The sequence below is a fragment of the Eriocheir sinensis genome, chromosome 13 (assembly GCF_024679095.1).
Source record: "Eriocheir sinensis breed Jianghai 21 chromosome 13, ASM2467909v1, whole genome shotgun sequence".
Taxonomy (NCBI): Eukaryota; Metazoa; Arthropoda; class Malacostraca; order Decapoda; family Varunidae; genus Eriocheir; species Eriocheir sinensis.
The window spans coordinates 1,906,081-1,925,890 of NC_066521.1; the positions used below are offsets into that span (position 1 = coordinate 1,906,081).

Below are 19,810 nucleotides of genomic sequence, written 5' to 3' on the forward strand. Positions count from 1 at the left end.
TTCCCTGTACCTGTGGATGGTGATGGTGATGGTGTTGTTTTTCACTGTACCTGTGGATGGTGGTGGTGATGGTGTTGTCTTTCCCTGTACCTGTGGATGGTGATGGTGATGGTGTTGTCTTTCCCTGTACCTGTGGATGGTGATGGTGATGGTGTTGCCTTTCCCTGTACCTGTGGATGGTGATGGTGACGGTGATGGTGTTGCCTTTCCCTGTACCTGTGGATGGTGATGGTGATGGTGTTGTCTTTCCCTGTACCTGTGGATGGTGATGGTGATGGTGTTGTCTTTCCCTGTACCTGTGGATGGTGATGGTGACGGTGATGGTGTTGTCATTCCCTGTACCTGTGGATGGTGATGGTGATGGTGTTGTCTTTCCCTGTACCTGTTGATGGTGATGGTGATGGTGATGGTGTTGTCTTTCCCTGTACCTGTGGATGGTGATGGTGATGGTGTTGTCTTTCCCTGTACCTGTGGATGGTGATGGTGATGGTGTTGTCTTTCCCTGTACCTGTGGATGGTGATGGTGATGGTGATGGTGTTGCCTTTGCCTGTACCTGTGGATGGTGATGGTGACGGTGATGGTGTTGTCTTTCCCTGTACCTGTGGATGGTGATGGTGACGGTGATGGTGTTGTCTTTCCCTGTACCTGTGGATGGTGATGGTGACGGTGATGGTGTTGTCTTTCCCTGTACCTGTGGATGGTGATGGTGACGGTGATGGTGTTGTCTTTCCCTGTACCTGTGGATGGTGATGGTGATGGTGATGTTGTTGTCTTTCTCTGTACCTGTGGATGGTGATGGTGATGGTGATGGTGTTGTCTTTCCCTGTACCTGTGGATGGTGATGGTGATGGTGTTGTCTTTCACTGTACCTGTGGATGGTGATGGTGACGGTGATGGTGTTGTCTTTCCCTGTACCTGTGGATGGTGATGGTGACGGTGATGGTGTTGTCTTTCCCTGTACCTGTGGATGGTGATGGTGACGGTGATGGTCTTGCCTTTCCCTGTACCTGTGGATGGTGATGGTAATGGTGATGGTGTTGTCTTTCCCTGTACCTGTGGATGGTGATGGTGATGGTGTTGTCTTTCCCTGTACCTCTTGATGGTGATGGTGATGGTGACGGTGTTGTCTTTCCCTGTACCTGTGGATGGTGATGGTGACGGTGATGGTGTTGTCTTTCCCTGTACCTGTGGATGGTGATGGTGACGGTGATGGTGTTGTCTTTCCCTGTACCTGTGGATGGTGATGGTGACGGTGATGGTGTTGTCTTTCCCTGTACCTGTGGATGGTGATGGTGACGGTGATGGTGTTGTCTTTCCCTGTACCTGTGGATGGTGATGGTGACGGTGATGGTGTTGCCTTTGCCTGTACCTGTGGATGGTGATGGTGACGGTGATGGTGTTGTCTTTCCCTGTACCTGTGGATGGTGATGGTGACGGTGATGGTGTTGTCTTTCCCTGTACCTGTGGATGGTGATGGTGACGGTGATGGTGTTGCCTTTGCCTGTACCTGTGGATGGTGATGGTGACGGTGATGGTGTTGCCTTTGCCTGTACCTGTGGATGGTGATGGTGACGGTGATGGTGTTGCCTTTGCCTGTACCTGTGGATGGTGATGGTGACGGTGATGGTGTTGCCTTTGCCTGTACCTGTGGATGGTGATGGTGACGGTGATGGTGTTGCCTTTGCCTGTACCTGTGGATGGTGATGGTGACGGTGATGGTGTTGCCTTTGCCTGTACCTGTGGATGGTGATGGTGACGGTGATTGTGTTGTCTTTCCCTGTACCTGTGGATGGTGACAGTGACGGTGATGGTGTTGTCTTTCCCTGTACCTGTGGATGGTGATGGTGTTGTCTTTGCCTGTACCTGTGGATGGTGATAGTGTTGCCTTTGCCTGTACCTGTGGATGGTGATGGTGATGGTGTTGCCTTTGCCTGTACCTGTGGATGGTGATGGTGACGGTGCCGTTGGGGGAGGCCGTCGCAGCGCCGTCTATGAGGAGGCTGATCTGAAGGGCGAAGGAGACGAGGAGGAGGGTGAGGCCGAGGGCTGAGTGGCCGTAACGACGAAGAAAGGTCATGAGGAAGCCGAACCCCACGAGCACCATCACCTGCACGTCCCCCAACACTGAGGGAGGAGGTTTCTGCTGGCGTGAAGGCTGCTGACTCATGCTCCGGGAGAATGATGTGGTGTTATGGAGTGCAGTCTGCTTCTCACCTTACTGCGACCCACATTTATCCTAAGCTGTGGTGTTCAGCGTTAGGCCGAGAGGGTTCAGTGTGGTGGCTTAGTGCTTTGTTGACATTGTGTCTGATAATATGTTGAGGGACCTGAAGTAGTACGTACTATGCGTGTTTCTATGGGCTTGGAGGTAGCCACGGATGTTTATCTGATGCGGCACACGACACTGTCCGCCTATGTACCACAGAAAAGGTAGATAAAGTACGCTCACTGGGCCGTCAAATTTCTACTCATCATGCTCTTTTTATTTTTGCCGTCAAATTTCTACTCATCATGCTCTTTTTATTTTTACCTGTTGTTCAACATTAAAAGTCTTTTATCAATAGAAAATGTTAAAGTTTCTTAAAGCTATTTCTAACAAAGATATCTGCCATTTAGCCAAATATTACAACAGTATTACTTCTTGAACACTCTCATCCTCCTTAACTTAGATGGGAAAACACAACCTCTAAAACTGAACTCTTCGCTCTTACATTCCCTAAAAAATCCACTCTAAACGATTCAGGGAATATTCCTCCTACTCAACCTCCTTTTGATTTCAAACGGCCTATTATCATTTTTTTAAGAATAATGTTTTATATTTCTTTGTGATCAATATACTCAGAAGGCTTATTGACTCGATGGAGTTAGTCCTATTGTCCTTAAAAACTGTGCTTCCGTGCTGACACCCTGCCTGCCTTTCCATCCTTCCTTTCTCTCTTCCCGCCGTCCTTCCTTCCTTTCAAAGTTTCTTTCTTCCTTCCTGCCTTTCTTTCCCTCTTTCTTCATTCCTTTCCTTTAATTTACCATCCTTCTTCCCCTTTTTCCCTCATTAATTTTGCCTCCTTTTCTCATACCTTTTGTGATCTGCCTCTCTATCTTGATAGCACGAGAGCAGACGTGATTGAACCAGGGCTTTTTAGCATGAGGAGTAGACAAGCACGAGGAATGTATGCTTCCGCCTCAGAGACAATCACCATATTGCGCTGGGCTCACATAGAGAATTCTCTGACTTGGAAGAAGTAATCATTACACAGAGTAGAATTTAAGAGGATAAGCTAGTGTGCAAGAGGTTAGGAAGTGGTCTAGTGTTTGGCAGGTCCCAAAAGCGGTTAAGAGTACGTGTACAAGATGCCTAATCACCCGTTTCAGGTCATGAAGAGCAAAGTTGCAGGCCAAAACCAAAAGCTAAAGCTGGGGTGACCAGATTCAGCGACGGGAAAGTGAATCCAGATGTGCTCAATTTCGGAATTAAAATATTCAAGTATTTTTTCATAACTGGTTGAATTATGTGAGAAATAGCACATACGTAAATATTAATAGAATGTGGGAATGTGGGAAAATTTTAAAGATTCTAGATAGTTGGCATGAAAGCCAGTTATATTATTGATTACATATCAATCAATCAATCAATGGGGGCATACGCCGGGGGGCGCGTCACCTCGCCCACCCTACGACGCCAAGCGCGGGGGTTCCTCCGGGCAAGTCTCCATGCAGGCTCCCTTCCCAACCCGAGTACCTCCCGGCAGGATCTATCAACGTGCTCAAGCCATGAACTCCGTGGGCGTCCCCTTGGCCTCCTACACTCAGGATTGTCTCTTACAGAGACATCCCGATGAGCAGGATCAGCTTCCGGAAAACGTGCCACGTGCCCGTATTGCCGGAGTTGGCGTTGACGGACTATGCAGGTAATATGTGTCGAATCAGTCTCACGGAGTAGTCGCCGGTTTGACACAAAGTCATTCAAGCGATATCCCATGATTCTGCGTAGACACTTATTACCAAAGGTATCAATCCGCCTCTCCAAGTCCCCATTTAGTGTCCATGTCTCACAACCATAGAGTAAGACAGGGAGCACAAGGGACTTGAAGATCCGGATCTTTGTCCTTCTGCACAGGTACCAACAACGCCATATACTCGTGTTGAGCGAGTCCATAACACCGTGGGCCAGACCAATCCGCCGTAAGACTTCCTGGCCAGACTCACCGTTGTTATGAACTACGCTACCAAGATACGTGAAATTTTCTGAGATCTCAACGTCCTCGCCACACGCATGAACAGACTGTACTGTGTCATCCAGCAAGCCTCCAAGCACCTGTATCTTGATCTTGGCCCAGGAGACCTGAAGTCCCAAGGGCTTCGCCTCTCGTGCAGTGCCTCGAGAGCCATCACCAAAACCTCCAGCGACTCCGCCAGGATTACTGCATCATCAGCAAAAACATGGGCAGTGGTATTGCCAATGGATGCTCCGCAACGACTCTGGCCCACAACTCTGCCCAGTACCCAGTCCATACAAGTGTTGAAAAGCGATGGGGCAAGGACACAGCCCTGCCTCACTCCCGCGTTCACGGGAAAGAAGCTGGACAAGCCCCCCCACACTTCACAGCATTCTTTGTCCCAGAATACAGGCCAGTCATCAGGCCAATAGTCCTTGCAGGAATCCCACGGAGTCGCAGAAGATCCCAGAGTGCCTCACGATGCACTGAATCAAACACCTCCTTGAGATCGACATAGGCTGCAAGCATCCCCTGTTGAAACTCACGTCGGAGCTCCACCAGTACGCGAAGCGCTAGGATACGGTCAGTTGTTGACTTGCCAGGCGTGAACCCAGACTGTTCAGGTTTCTGCAGCTTCAGCAGCTGGCTGCGAATTCGCATCAGCAATAGGTGGGCAAGCACTGAGCAGTGTAATACCACGGTAGTTGTTGCAGTCCTGGCAGTCCCCTTTCCCTTTCCAGATAGGGACGACCAACCCCCTCTTCATGTGAGGAGGAATGGTACCGGACTGCCATACGGCCGTCAAGACCGCATGCAACCCGCGGATCATGGCCTCACCTCCAGCTTTGAGCAGCTCCGCACTGATGTTACAGGTGCCAGGTGCATTCCCACCCCTCAACTTGGCCACAGCCTCTCTGACCTCAACCAGAGAGGGTGGGCTTTCGTCAATGGGTGGGTCAGCATCCGCCACCTGCAACCCAGCAACTGGAAGCCGCCCACGTGGAGGGTCCGCCATGTACAGCTGCTCAAAGTATTCAGCCCAACGAGCCCTCTGCCCATCCATGTCCGTCACGAGGCAGCCGTCAGCTGTTCGGATAGCGCTCACCTGAGAGGGAGACTTGGAGCGGAGCTTTTTCAGGGGTCGGTAAGCAGGTCGAAGGTCATTCGCATTTAAATGACCTTCGACTTACTCAGCGAGACCCCAGACACACCTCTCAGTGTCTCTCCTCAGCAGAGCTCTAGTCCTTCGTGATAGAGCCCTGTATTGGTCCCAGTTCCCAGGAAGTCTGGCAGCGCGACTCTCCTCAATATTCTCCAATGTCTCCACCGAGGCAATGCCACTCCTAGATCTCGGGCGCTCTCCAATGCACTCCTTGGCAGCTTGCAGAGTCTCACGTTTAAAGGTATCCCACAACTCTACAGGGTCCTCCAGGGTGTCAAGCACTTCGAACAGATTTGAGACTGTCACTGCATACTCTTGGGCACATGCCTGGTCCTTCAGCCTCTCGAGGTGGAGCACAGTAGTGTTGCATCTCGAGATTCTTCTTGACCTGACATGAAGCTTGAGTGTCGCAACAACAAGCTTATGGTCAGTCGCAAAGAACTCAACACTCCGATAAACCCTGCAGTTCTGAAGGATCCGCCAACGAGCACTTACGAGAATGTGGTCGATCTCCTTAGCTCCAGCGGTGCAGCTCTGGTCTCTGGTACCAGGAACCCGCAATTTTCAACCTTCTGGATTTTGTAAAATTCAGGAGGAGAGAGCTGTTGGTGTTCCTGTTACCAGATCCATGGGGACCAACACATAGCTCGTAGCCAACCCTGTCAGTTCCAGTAGTAGCACTGAAGTCGCCCAGGACAATGAGTGTGTCCCGGGGAGGGCACTGGTCTAATACGGAGTCGAGTTTGGCGTAGAACGTCTCCTTCTTTTCAATTTCACGCATCTCGGTAAGAGCGTACACTGCAACAAGAGACATGAAGCCCAGTTTGTGCTTCAGCCTCACTCGCATTATACGCTCATCCACCGGAGCAACCTCAACCCCAAATGGCAGCAGTTGGCTGGAGATGCCAATAGCTACCCTCCTGACATGGAAGCCATTGCTAATGCCGGACCAGCAGAAGGTGTACCCCCCTCACTGATCTCGTCACTGCCAGGTCTCCTTGTCTCAGAGAGTGCCACTATGTCCACCCTCAGCCTTCTGAGCTCATTTGCTAGGTAGGTTGATCATCGTCCGAGAGGCTCCGGGTGTTCCAGGAGCCTCTCGAACGCAGAGCCCTCCGAAGGTTAGCCCAGGGCCTGGTTTTGCGGGCGGGCGCAGCCTCTGCACCACCCCGGCCACCCCCAAAACAAAAAGAGGGGCTAGGGAGCCCTTTCACCTTCGAGGTGCAGGGTCCCGTAGGCTTTGCCTACTGGGGTACGTTTTTTTTTGGGGGGAGGGGGTGCAAGCCCTTTCCCCCAACCAGCTCAGGGGCTGGCCTGACTGCTCACCATAGGGCAGGGACGCAGGACCCCTGGGGGGATTAATCCCATGGTTACCCATACCCTAGTTATTTGGTTACCACCCAGCGTATTGAAATGGTTAGCATACTTGTTGCTAAATATTTCGGCTTGTCACTTAGTGTAGCATTTCCACTGGAGAAACACTACATCAAGTGCGTGGATGTTGGGCGCCCCCAACCACCAGGTGGGCGCCCAACATCCATATAGTTTTGGGTTGACATCCATATAGTTTTGGATTGAAATTTAGGACAGAGACAAAACAAAGGAACATTATAAAGATTTCTGTCAATAGCTTCAGAAGCCTGGACTCCATCCGGGTCATATAATTTTTACCGCAATATACATTGTGAGAAATATTTTGAAAAACTGGTCAAGTGTAGATTATGGTGTGGAAAGTAACAGACTTTGTCCTGCTGAACTCGTCTGGTGAAACTGGGACAAAAGGGAACCGGAGAGTGAGAAGACGGCGGTGGTGGTGTGGGTGGGGGTTCCGCCCCACCCCCTCGCCTCCCATATATACCTCATCGAAATAATGTACAAAATAATATCGATTTCCTGTTCCCGCAAAGTGAAACAAGGCTGAAAGAAACAACTCAACGTCAACTTCATGTTTAAGACAGGCACTCCGGGTCAGCGCAGTGCATAACAGGTGAAAAATGCAGGATCAAGAATGTCAAGGCTAGCAAAGATCGTCTCACACACACACACACACACACACACACACACACACACACACACACACACACTCAACGACCCCCCCCCCCCTCACAACCACCCTAGGGCAGCGGTTGGCGAGCTCGCCTCACAACATTGAGGTCCCGGGCTCGATTCCCGAGCGGTCTTTAAACGAATGGGTAATCTCCTTTAATTTAGGTGTCGGGGGCTCTGTCCCGCCTCCCGGGTGGGTGTGAGGGTAAGGTTTCAGCTGTACCTAGACAAGTCACTTCCGAGACCCAATCTCAGCCGGGGAGGGCACTGCTATTACCGTGTTATATAGATCTGGATTTCAGAAGACATTTTTCAGACCTATTTTCGTCAATATGATTCATCAACAATATGTGGATAATTAAAGAATTTCTAAGAGTAACGTAATGATGAAACCCGGCAGATGTGCAGGGTCTAATCATTACGGTTCTCCAAGTGCATGAATTATCGACATCTTGTTAATAACTCATGGTGACGAAAACAGGGCAAGGTCTGAAATATGCTTTGCCAAGTTATTCCCGAAAAACTCTATAACATGGCCAATGACACCCATAGTGGTTGGTTATCACGAGTCTATCTATCTATCTATCCTCCCGCGACCTGCAGATCGCGGGAGGGGCCGCGGGAGGTCTCACATAGTCGTGCGTGCGATCGTCATGAATCTCCGTCCCCCATGCAACCTCTCAGGTCGCTGCCGGTCGTAAAAAGGTTGCCGTCCGGTGGCCGAATGATAGCATCTGGACGGCAAGCGGACTGCCACCGATGGCTTACAGGTGACGGTTAAAGGCTGATTCACACTATACGTAAAGTGACCGGCACAGAACGTACCGTTCCGGACCGACAAAATATTCTTCAATGGGAAACACATTGTTGTGTTCACACTGCTACGGACCTGCACGTCTCCGGCGCGGACCTCCACCAGCAGTTGCCGGTCGGAATTGTCGGCGATAATATTTTGCAGGTCCGCGCCGGTACGGCCCGGCCTGGAGCCTGTCGGTGTTGTATAGTATGAACACGCTTCCGTCACCGACCGGCACCAGCACAGCAGACAGGCGTGGCCTCGGGGAGCGTAGGTCCGCATTCATTCATCCATTCATTTTCTCTCTCTCTCTCTCTCTCTCTCTCTCTCTCTCTCTCTCTCTCTCTCTCTCTCTCTCTCTCTCTTACGCAAAAGGTAACTAAGATTTAAAAGTAAAACACTTGACAATATTAAAATATAGTAGCAATAATATTATTCATGAAAATTTATTTGCTCAATATATTCAACTTCGCTTGTAATTAATATTCATGCATTCATTTAGAATGTGTAGCTATTCAGATGTGCGTTACTGAGGATAAACAGAGGAGGTGTGGTCAAGGCCCAAAGAAGTGGTCCTTGCACTTGACGCGACTTGACTTGTATCCTTTTTTTTTTTTTTTTTTTTTTTACGTCTTACGCCTATGGCGCCGGTAGGCTTGCTTGAGGGGCCTGGATGGTAGTCGGCCCCAGCCCGTATTGGCGCAGGCAGGTGTTTATAGTGGCGCCATCTTCTCTTGGCTCATGCTGCCCCCCCGGAACTCGTTCTTGAATCACTTGGACGGTTTCCTCTAGAGTCTGGGTTGATGGGTGGTCTTCAGGACAGCATGTGGGTAGTTTTAAGCCACTCGGCGGTGATTGAAAAATCCGAGGTAGTAGCGTGGGGATTCGAATTCGCGTCGTCCATCACGCGATGAATGTGGGCCCAGCACGCTACCACTAAGCTATGGCTATGCACTAAACTATGGGTAGGCGGTGGCCGAAGTGATAGCGTACTGGACCCACATTCGCCGCGTGATGGACGACGCGGGTTCGAATCCTCACGCTACCACTCGGATTTTTCAGTCACCGCCGAGTGGCTTAAAACTACCCACATGCTGTCCTGAAGACCACCCATCAACCCGGACTCTAGAGGAAGCCGTCCAAGCGAATCAAGAACGAGTTCCGGGGGGCAGCATGAGCCAATGCAAGATGGCGCCACTATAAACACTCGCCTGCGCCAGAACGGGCTGGGCCGACCATCAGGCCCCACCTGGAAGAAGCCTTGGGCCGACCATCAGGCCCCACCGGGAAGATGCCTACCAGCGCAATAGGCAACGTAAAAAAAAAAGAAAAAAAAAGCTACCGCCTGACCTGTAACCTGATCTGGCTCCCACCACAAGCATTCCTCTGACTACACCCACATTTTCCAAGCCATGTACAGTTGACATCTCTTTCTCGTACGGAACAGTGCGAACTCAACAATGAATGGAGATAAATTAATTTCACTGGTGGAAAAACATGTCTGCTTAATTGACATGTCCCATAAAGACTAGAGCAACAACTGGAAGAACATGGTTAGCACAGCTGAGATGTGTCCGGGCTGAAGGACACGATCGTACTGCTAGGAAACGGTGTGAGCACGCTGTTACCGGCCCATGACAGGTCCGGGCCGTTTACGAGCTGGTGTAGTGTGAATACACATGCTGTTGCCGGTCCGTTACGGTTCGGTTCAGATACGGTCACGCCCCGTAAACGTGCTGGTGTAGTGTGAATCGGCCTTAACTGGTGAACGGCGACCAGATAGCGAGAGGACGCCGTCTGGTTGCCGTCAGGTAGTAAGGGGTCGCTGATGTTCGCCGTCCACTTTGCATCTGTCAGTTGTCATCTGTCGAGTTATGCGGCGACCGGTGGTAGGTCAAACCACCCTTGACCGGAAATGAGGCACATTCTGAGCAGTGACGTCCTATGCCCCTCAGCCCGTCCAAGCTCCGTCCCGACTCAACCTGCTCCACAGGTCAAGCACACGGACAAATGTGTATGGATCACCTCTGCCTAACAAAGATAAAGTACTGCAGGACATGATGTACACAGCAAAAAGAATGAGAGTCTGTGGAACTAATGACTTTTCTTCATTTCAAAAAGAATTGTTCTGCTCTGCCCAGGGTGATGGAAGTGCTTTAGAATGAATATAATGTAACATACATACTAACATACAGGTTAAACTAAGATTGCTTGGAGCATTTTTTGCATGTCTGCGGCACATGGGGGGGTGTCACAATCATTCGTCTTTTGCTGCAGTGAAGCACATAATACTTTCATTTCAGAAATAAGAATGAGAAATGTGTAATACAACTGGATGATGATATTACTGTAACAACTGATAATAACGTATGAACGGAAATTTCTCCCAGTGTATGACAGCATAGCACGTCAGCAGCAGGTCGTTAAGGGAGGTCGCCGTCCTCATTGCGACAGGACGCGTAATGCCCTGTCGGTCACAGGTCGACGTCTGGGGGGTGTCTTGGCCTGACTCCAGGTGTGAGGTCAAAGTGTGCATCTTACCATGGTCGCCGTCCGGCCACCCACTGGACTGACACTGGACGAACAATAAACGACCGCCGGTAGCCGTTCGATCGCACGACTACTCTGCCAACTATGTGGTCGGGAAGTGGTGGGTGTAAATCGCAGCATTTTGGGGTCGCGAGTAGTCTTTAGCAGATCGTAAAGTCAGTGTGACTAGCTTAAAGGTCGTCCAGGTGACCATGCAGTACTGGAGCCTCATCAAAGAGGTGAAGCAAGATGCACGACACACATGCTCCCTAGGTCTTCAGTCAACCCTAACTTGAGCGACTTCGGTCATGAGGAGCGCTGAAAATTTCATACACCACGGCAGCCACTATAAATAAAATACACTAGCTCCACTATAGTCGGTCCAAATTAGCTTGGCCAATTTGCACCGAAAGGCCCCTTCCCCATTCTGGCTAAGCTCCGCCCCCCTTTCACCTGATTGGCTGTTGATGACATCATAGATTGTATCAAAGACACTTACCAAATATATATGATTGAGATAATCTAGCTTCTTTCATGATTAAAAAATATTCGAAACTCAATTGAATAACGACACTACTTAAACAATCAATGACATCACTTAAGAAACAAAGTACAATCATAATACTGCAAGTTTTCAAGGGAGAACGGGCCCTGCAAAACGAGCACTGAAGGCGATGATAGTAGGCTATCTATAAAGTAATGCACACTTTCCGTCATTATTTCCTACATAGCTCTCGCCCCCTCCCGCTAAATGAATTCTCTCTCTCTCTCTCTCTCTCTCTCTCTCTCTCTCTCTCTCTCTCTCTCTCTCTCTCTCTCTCTCTGTGTGTGTGTGTGTGTGTGAATATGCAGGGTCTGAGCTACATTCTCTCTCTCTCTCTCTCTCTCTCTCTCTCTCTCTGAGTGTGTGTGAGTGTGTGTGTCCACACACACACTCGCTCACACACACACACACACACACACACACACACAGAGAGAGAGAGAGAGAGAGATTTAACATAGATTTACATAGAAAACCAGACCCCATCGTCCAGACTAGGTGGCCTGTCCTTAAAGCTAACTGTTTCTACATTAACCAGATGGCTCCAAAACTTTGGATTTCAACTCTAGTTAATGTTAAGTTGAAGGAAGTGTCGGTCGAGCTTGTTTTTAAAGGAGTCAATCGTGTTACACTTGACCACTGAAAGTGGGAGCTTATTCCATTCTCGCATTACAACGTTGGTGAATAAAAATTTGGTACAGTCTGAATTTACGTACTTGTCTACTTTTAAGTTTTGTGTCATTATTCTTGGTACGCAAAGTATCATCGCTCAGAAACAATTTTGATTTGTCCACATTCGTGAATCTATTATGTATTTTAAAACATGCGACCAGTTTTCCTCGAAGGCGACGGTTCTCAAGAGAGAACATGTTAAGGGCGGAAAGCCTCTCGTCGTAAGGTTTGTTGCGCAAGGAAGGGATCATTTTTGTTGCCAGACGTTGAACACCTTCTAATTCAGCAATGTCCTTTGCATGGTTGCATGGTGAGGAGACCAAAACTGTACCGCATATTCCAAGTGGGGTCTGACTAAACTATTGTAGAGCGGAAGTATTATTTATTTATTTTTAAGTAAATAGTTTATTTTAATGAAGCCCAACATTCTTTTCGCTTTATTTGTTGCATCGATGCAGTGCTGTGAGAATTTGAGGTTTGACGCGATTTTGACCCCCAAGTCCTTGACGCAATGAACGCTTTTGAGTTTGACGCCGCGCATTTCGTAATCTAACTTCTTATTTCTTGTTCCAACTTGAAGGCCCTGGCACTTGTCTACATTAAGGGCATCTCTCATCTATCAGACCAAGCCGAAATTTTATGAAAATCCTCTTGGAGGCTTTGTCTGTTTTCGTCAGTGAGAACCGAGTTACCAGTCTTTGTGTCGTCTGCAAATTTCCTAATGAGATTATTGATTCCAACATCCACATCGTTGATGTAAATAATGAAGAGCACTGGGCCAAGAACCGAGCCCTGAGGGGCGCCACTAGGGACAGGCGCCCACTCTGAGTTAAATCCATCGATCACCACTCTTTGTTGTCTGTTGCTCAACCGATTCGCGATCCATTGGTGTACTTTACCGTCAATACCTAGTTGCTTTATAAAGTAATTTATGATGTGGAACTTTATCAAACGCTTTCTGGAAATCAAGATAGATTACGTCCAGTGATTTGGTTACGTCATAAACTGAGAAGAGGTCGTTATAAAAGGTCATTAGGTTTGATAGGCAGGATTGATTGTTACGGAAGCCATGTTGTGAATCTCCAATTAAAGAGGCTTTCAAGGTAACTCACAAATTTGTCTATAATTATGCTCTCGAGTAGCTTACCTACAACTGAAGTTAAACTAATGGGCCTGTAATTACCCGATATTTTTTGTCTCCTTTCTTAAAAATCGGTGTTACATTAGTTTTTTTCCAATCCAAAGGAACGATGCCTTGTCGCAAGGACATATTGAAAACGGTTGTGAGAGGGGAGAGTATTTCGCTGTTTATTTATTTAGTAAAGCAGTATAGGACATACTTTGTCAGGTCCGGGACTTTTATTTGTTTTAAGTGATTGGAGAGCTTTTAGGACTTCATCGGTAGTTATTATAAAGTTAGGCAATGCATGAACGAGATTTACGTTAGTACTGTTGTCGTCGCTGGTGTTGGTGGTAGTGGTGGGAAGACTGCAAATATTAAACACCGAGGAAAAGTAATTGTTAATAAGTTCGCAACGTGTTGGCTGTCAGTCACTACTTACTAGTTCACCATCACTGTTTGTTAAAGGTCCAATTCCACTTCTGATCTCCATCCTATTGTTTACATAACCGAAGAAGAAGAAGAAGAAGAAGAGAGAGAGAGAGAGAGAGAGAGAGAGAGAGAATTTGGCGGAAGCGAGGGAGAGTAGAAGGGTGGAGAGCAGAGGGCAGATGTGTCAGGTCAAGTGTCGTGGTGTGACTGATGGGGTTGCCTGCTCGGTCAGCTTTTATATACCCTGTGCTACGTTACTTGGACCTCGGGGAGGAGCCTTCGGGAGGATGCGCGGAATGGGGCGAATTTTGAGCAGACGTGGGTTGCCCTCCTTATATTTAGATCTTGGTCCAAGAGACCCCTAAAGAAAGTCTACCGGCGCTATGGGCAACAACCAAGACACAAAAAAAGGCTGTGCGTAAGTCCTTCCAACCACCAACTACCAGCCGAGCGTTAAACACGCGCTCATGTTGTATCCCCCGCCCAGAACTTAGCACGTCACTGATAAGCCTGTAATCTGAGTGACCTCCCAGACACTTCACCAGCATTCCGCCATCAGCCGTCACCTGACCCAGCGTCTGGCCTGATGACCTATAATCATCACCTTGCCGCTATTTGGAAGAGGAAGCCCGTCCCCTCTGCAGCACCATCACATTGGACTCCACTCCACCTCCACCACAAAACTACCATCACCCTAACCCTCCCATACATAAATATGAACCCCAACCACCTTAATTCTGTACTTTTTTTTAGGAATTTACTTTTCCAAGTGTATAATGTGTATAAGTACATTTTCAGCGTAATGGCTGCCAAAACTATTATTATTATTATTATTATCATTATTATTTTGGGGGGCTGGTCTATCTGAATAAGTTCACCGTCCTCAATCTTCCCGATCTGTTTTTTTCTCTTTTTCTCTCTTTCATGTTCATGATTCATTCTCTGGGTCTCTGATTTAAAAATAATGGCCTTTGTTTTTGCCTATCAAGTCAAATTTCTTTTTCTGTGGCCTGTCCCTATCATTTGGTGTTTAGTGGAAATCGATTGCTAGGTCAAGACAGGAAACCAAATCACGTAGCTCAATCCATGATGCCTGATGACGAACAAGTCTGACATTGAAATTCTTGACTATAGAGGGGTTGCACGTGACGTCATCAGCAGCGATCAGCTGATCCCTTCTCAGCTGCCCCGCAAAGGCCCGCCATTTTGGGAGGCACATATTTACCGCAAGAGAGCTCCGCAGCTTTTCCCCGCCATGTTACTGTGTTGTGTTGGTGTTTGTATTAGTGGCCCATCTATTACTGTGTTGGTGTATATGTTAGTGTCCATCTGTTACAGTGTGGATGTAAGTGACCCATCTATTACTGTGTTGGTGTGTATGTTTGTGTCCATCTGTTACTGTGTGGGTGTGGGTGTTAGTGGCCCATCTATTACTGTGTTGGTGTGTATGTTAGTGTCCATCTCCTACTGTGTGGGTGGGTGTGTTAGTGTCCATCTATTACTGTGTTGGTGTGTATGTTAGTGTCCATCTGTTACTGTGTGGGTGTGGGTGTTAGTGGCCCATCTATTACTGTGTTGGTGTGTATGTTAGTGTCCATCTGTTACTGTGTGGGTGTGGGTGTTAGTGGCCCATCTATTACTGTGTTGGTGTGTATGTTAGTGTCCATCTGTTACTGTGTGGGTGTGGGTGTTAGTGGCCCATCTATTACTGTGTGGGTGGGTGTGTTAGTGTCCATCTGTTACTGTGTGGGTGGGTGTGTTAGTGGCCCATCTATTACTGTGTGGGTGGGTGTGTTAGTGTCCATCTATTACTGTGTTGGTGTGGGTGTTAGTGTCCATCTGTTACTGTGTGGGTGGGTGTGTTAGTGGCCCATCTATTACTGTGTGGGTGGGTGTGTTAGTGTCCATCTGTTACTGTGTGGGTGGGTGTGTTAGTGGCCCATCTATTACTGTGTGGGTGGGTGTGTTAGTGTCCATCTATTACTGTGTGGGTGGGTGTGTTAGTGTCCATCTGTTACTGTGTGTGGGTGGGTGTTAGTGGCCCATCTATTACTGTGTGGGTGGGTGTGTTAGTGGCCCATCTATTACTGTGTGTGTGTGTGTGTTAGTGTCCATCTCCTACTGTATGGGTGGGTGTGTTAGTGTCCATCTATTACTGTGTGGGTGTGGGTGTTAGTGTCCATCTATTACTGTGTGAGTGTGTGTGTTAGTGTCCATCTGTTACTGTGTGGGTGGGTGTGTTAGTGTCCATCTATTACTGTGTGTGTGGCTGTATTAGTGCCCTATCTATCACTGTGTGGGTGGGTGTGTTAGTGTCCATCTATTACTGTGTGGGTGGCTGTATTAGTGCCCTATCTATCACTGTGTGGGTGGGTGTGTTAGTGTCCATCTATTACTGTGTGGGTGGGTGTGTTAGTGTCCATCTATTACTGTGTGGGTGGGTGTGTTAGTGTCCATCTATTACTGTGTGGGTGGGTGTGTTAGTGTCCATCTATTACTGTGTGGGTGGGTGTGTTAGTGTCCCATCTATTACTGTGTGGGTGGGTGTGTTAGTGTCCATCTATTACTGTGTGGGTGTGGGTGTTAGTGTCCATCTGTTACTGTGTGGGTGGGTGTGTTAGTGGCCCATCTATTACTGTGTGGGTGGGTGTGTTAGTGGCCCATCTATTACTGTGTGGGTGGGTGTGTTAGTGTCCATCTATTACTGTGTGGGTGTGGGTGTTAGTGTCCATCTATTACTGTGTGGGTGGGTATGTTAGTGGCCCATCTATTACTGTGTGGGTGGGTGTGATAGTGGCCCATCTATTACTGTGTGGGTGTGGGTGTTAGTGTATATATTATTGTGTGGGTGTGTGGGTGTTAGTGTCCATCTATTACTGTGTGTGGCAGTGTCCATCTGTTACTGTGTGGGTGTGGGTGTTAGTGGCCCATCTATTACTGTTACTGATAGGTGCTACACTGCCACTCGCGGTAGGTAGACAGGGGCTGCCAAGTATAGGTCAGTGGGCTTTTTGCGAACCCCTTACGTTCTTATGTTCTCACTAAACACCGCCCGGGGATACCCGGGGTTAAATTAGTCATGTATTCATTGTTCTTATCATCAAATATATCTTGAAGTTTGATGATAACTGTATACACTGTATGTCCATCATCATTTGGCAGCCTAATGGATAGTTATTTAACGAAGCCTAGCCTCACTGTCCAGATTTGTTGCATATTCACTTAGATTGTGTTATGAAGACGGGAGGCACGGGCCAGCCATCATCAGGGGCCAGGGGCTCAGCTGATCGCTCTTGCCTCCCAAAATGGCTGACAGTTGTTTTTCCTAAAACAAAAGCGAAGCGGTGTGACGTCAGTGCAACCCCTCCATATAAGATATATCAAGTAAATTCTCAATTTTTAAAGAAAACATCATAACTACTGACGTTTTAGGTCTGGAAATTACATATTCATGGAAAAAAAAATTCACCTGTGTGTCCCATCGGCTCTTCCATTTTATTTTTAGTTGATGTTTATAGTGCAGGCAGACTTTCTTGAGGGGTGTCTTAGACGACCCCAGCCAGTTAGTGGCTCAGGCGAAATGTATTTACAGTGGATGCCATGATAATTGACTCATGCTTACCCTGTGCTGCCCCTCGGTGCTCATTTTGATCGAAGTCGCTGAAATTAGAGTTGATTGAGGATCTGAGTAGCATGTGAGTAACCTTCCGCCACTCGGCAATGGATGAAAATAGTCACCGTGCATAGGTGGGACTCAAGGTCCCCGGGCTCACCATGCCCGCACGCTGACCACTAGGCCTCCGCCACCGCTCTCGTCACTCAGGTCACCGAGGTTAGCAGACAATTCTTCGAGATGACTGTTGATGAAATGAATCTTACTGCTCATATTGGAGCCCAAATGTGAAAATTTTCAAGTTATGATTCCTCCTAATGTAATTTTCAATCTTCTTGCTCTTCCATTTTCACGGGCGCCGAGAGGAGCTCCCATGCTCTTTTGCCATGTCAGTCACTGAGTTCATGAAATTTAGGTCTTTTATAAAATTTCAAATTTTTGGTCCACCAAAACACCTGCTCTTATTTTGCCATAGCTCTGGCCAGGAAATGTTGCGCGAGTGTAATTAAAAGAAACTGCCATTCTCCACGCAAAGAGATTTGGCAAATTGCTTGATGAGACCTAGTTTGATATGATGGGGAGGAAAGGAGATTATTTTCCGCTCTACTGGTGGTTGCCTTCAGTCTTAAAGCAACCACCGGTAGAGCGGCTCCCAGATATTTCCAGGTTGGCGCCCCCTCGGCCCCCAAGTGAGCTCCTAGCGGCCCCCGCCCACACACACACATGCCATCACACAACTCTTTCTCGGTATCTGGTATGCTGCAAACTGAAAATAGGATTCAACACTTAGCCTTTGTGTTTGTGCCGTTGGTTTTGTCATTCAGATTTTGTAAAAGCAATAAGTTATTTATTACTCCTAATGCCACCATGCCGCCTGGTTCTTTCTACCGCCCCCAGGTGGGCCCACTTTGGGAACCACAAGTTTATGACATCCATTTCTCCAACAGTCAGGCTTGTTCTGACAGCCAGAATTTTCTGCTTCCAAAGCTTGTCCTTAGCTCGGCTATCCCATTAACACAGGAAACGTGGATAGCTTGTGTATGCTATTTGTTTAACAAGTTAATGATTTTCAGATCCACACATTCTCACGTTAGAAAAGCATTAATAATTATCTGCACTAGGTATATATTACGTAAAAGTAGCATGTTACAGTATTTCTGATGTAATTTCCCAAAACTGTCAAATGCGGACCCACTCAAAGGGAAAAAAACTTGACGTGATAGGCAAAACTGGATGCCAATTTTTAAATCAAAGTCCTAAAATTATCTGAGAGCCTAGAGCAACTATCTAACTGGAGGCAGCAGAAGGAAAGTTGAATTTTGTTGCCCAGTGTCGTTCTTGTTATTATTATTATTATTATTATTATTATTATTATTATTATTATTATTATTATCATCATTAATATTATGATTTTAAATGTTATAATCTTTATCACACACAAAAACGAAGTGCTGTCCTGCTTTGGTCACTGTACAGAATGAGGTACAAAAGGCAAAAAGGGGAATAAAAAACTGTAACCAAAGTGGTGCACACACACACACACACACACACACACACACACACACACACACACACACACACACACACACACACACACACACACACACACCTATCAGGACCTTTGATAAGCCATCACTGAAGTAGATCATTAAATCAGGCGCCAAGGGGCTTTTTATTATCTTTTTTGTTACCTTGACCTGCCTCCTATACTACGAAAAAAAAAAAAAAAATGAGTGCCATGTTGGCGAAGCAAGGCACTTACTGGGGTACACGTCCAGGCCCGCGCCCCCGTCCCCCTCTGGGCCCCACGTGTGACGCGTGTCGTTGCGGGTCGCCGTGGCTCCTGGTACGTTGTCATACTGCACAAAGGCGATGAAGAGCAGCAGCAGCATGACCTGGATGGTGGTGCCGAAGATGGCGAACCAGCCCACGCGTTCCATCAGGGTGACCATCGCGGCGCGTCCTGCTGGCAGGAAAAAAACAATGAAGAATTCTCATCTGATATATTTTGATACTGCTCTGCACAACACTTTGTCTACCCGCCTGAAGCATGGTGAATGTGTCCCCTGTGACACGACACTGTGCATTAAACAGTGTATTCCAAAGAAAGCGTACGCCCATAATACATGTTATTCTGTATCGGAATTTATTGTTAAGAGGCTCGACCACCGCCACGAGGAGCAGAAAACCCAGCTATCACGGTCTGGGTAGATTCACCTTCCATCCCCTTCCGGTGTCCATAAACTGGAAGTACTCATGGTCGGGACGGACCACCTCACAACAGCTATCGGTACCCCGTGGATGCACTCACGGCCTGCCGTCATGGTACAAATTTTTCCGCACGGCTGCCTTGAGTCACCCCGAAAAAAGCAATTTCTGCATTGACCTGTACGGTGTGCACACTACCCAAGCTGAGAAATAGAGCATGACGGTGTGTGCAGACGGCTCGGATGATTAAAGATTTTTAATTGTAAAGGAAGCAGGTCGAGAGAAAAACAAACAAACAAACAAACAAAAAAAGCTAAAATCATGGGTAGGCGGTGACTGAGTGGTTACGTGCGGGTCCCACATTCACCGCGATCTGGACGACGCGGGGACGCATGCGGTTAGCTAGTTCAGAAGAGCAGTCAACATGAAAATATAAATAAAAGACAGGAAGAAAAATGGTGGGGTTTATATATATA

The 19,810-nt window shown here is 47.7% G+C and overlaps 1 protein-coding gene across 1 annotated transcript in view; it reads right to left on the bottom strand.

Annotated features, from left to right (window-relative positions):
* The window catches only part of LOC126997787 (ammonium transporter Rh type B-like), a 44,080-nt gene extending 25,002 nt beyond the window's left edge, over positions 1-19,078 (bottom strand). Inside the window, exons 1-2 of the mRNA XM_050859004.1 lie at positions 18,889-19,078; positions 1,939-2,125 (exon numbers count right to left, since the gene is read on the bottom strand). Of these exons, the coding sequence (XP_050714961.1) occupies positions 1,939-2,125; positions 18,889-19,078 (377 nt within the window). The remainder of the gene's footprint in view (positions 1-1,938; positions 2,126-18,888) is intronic.
* Positions 19,079-19,810: the final 732 nt, after the last annotated feature.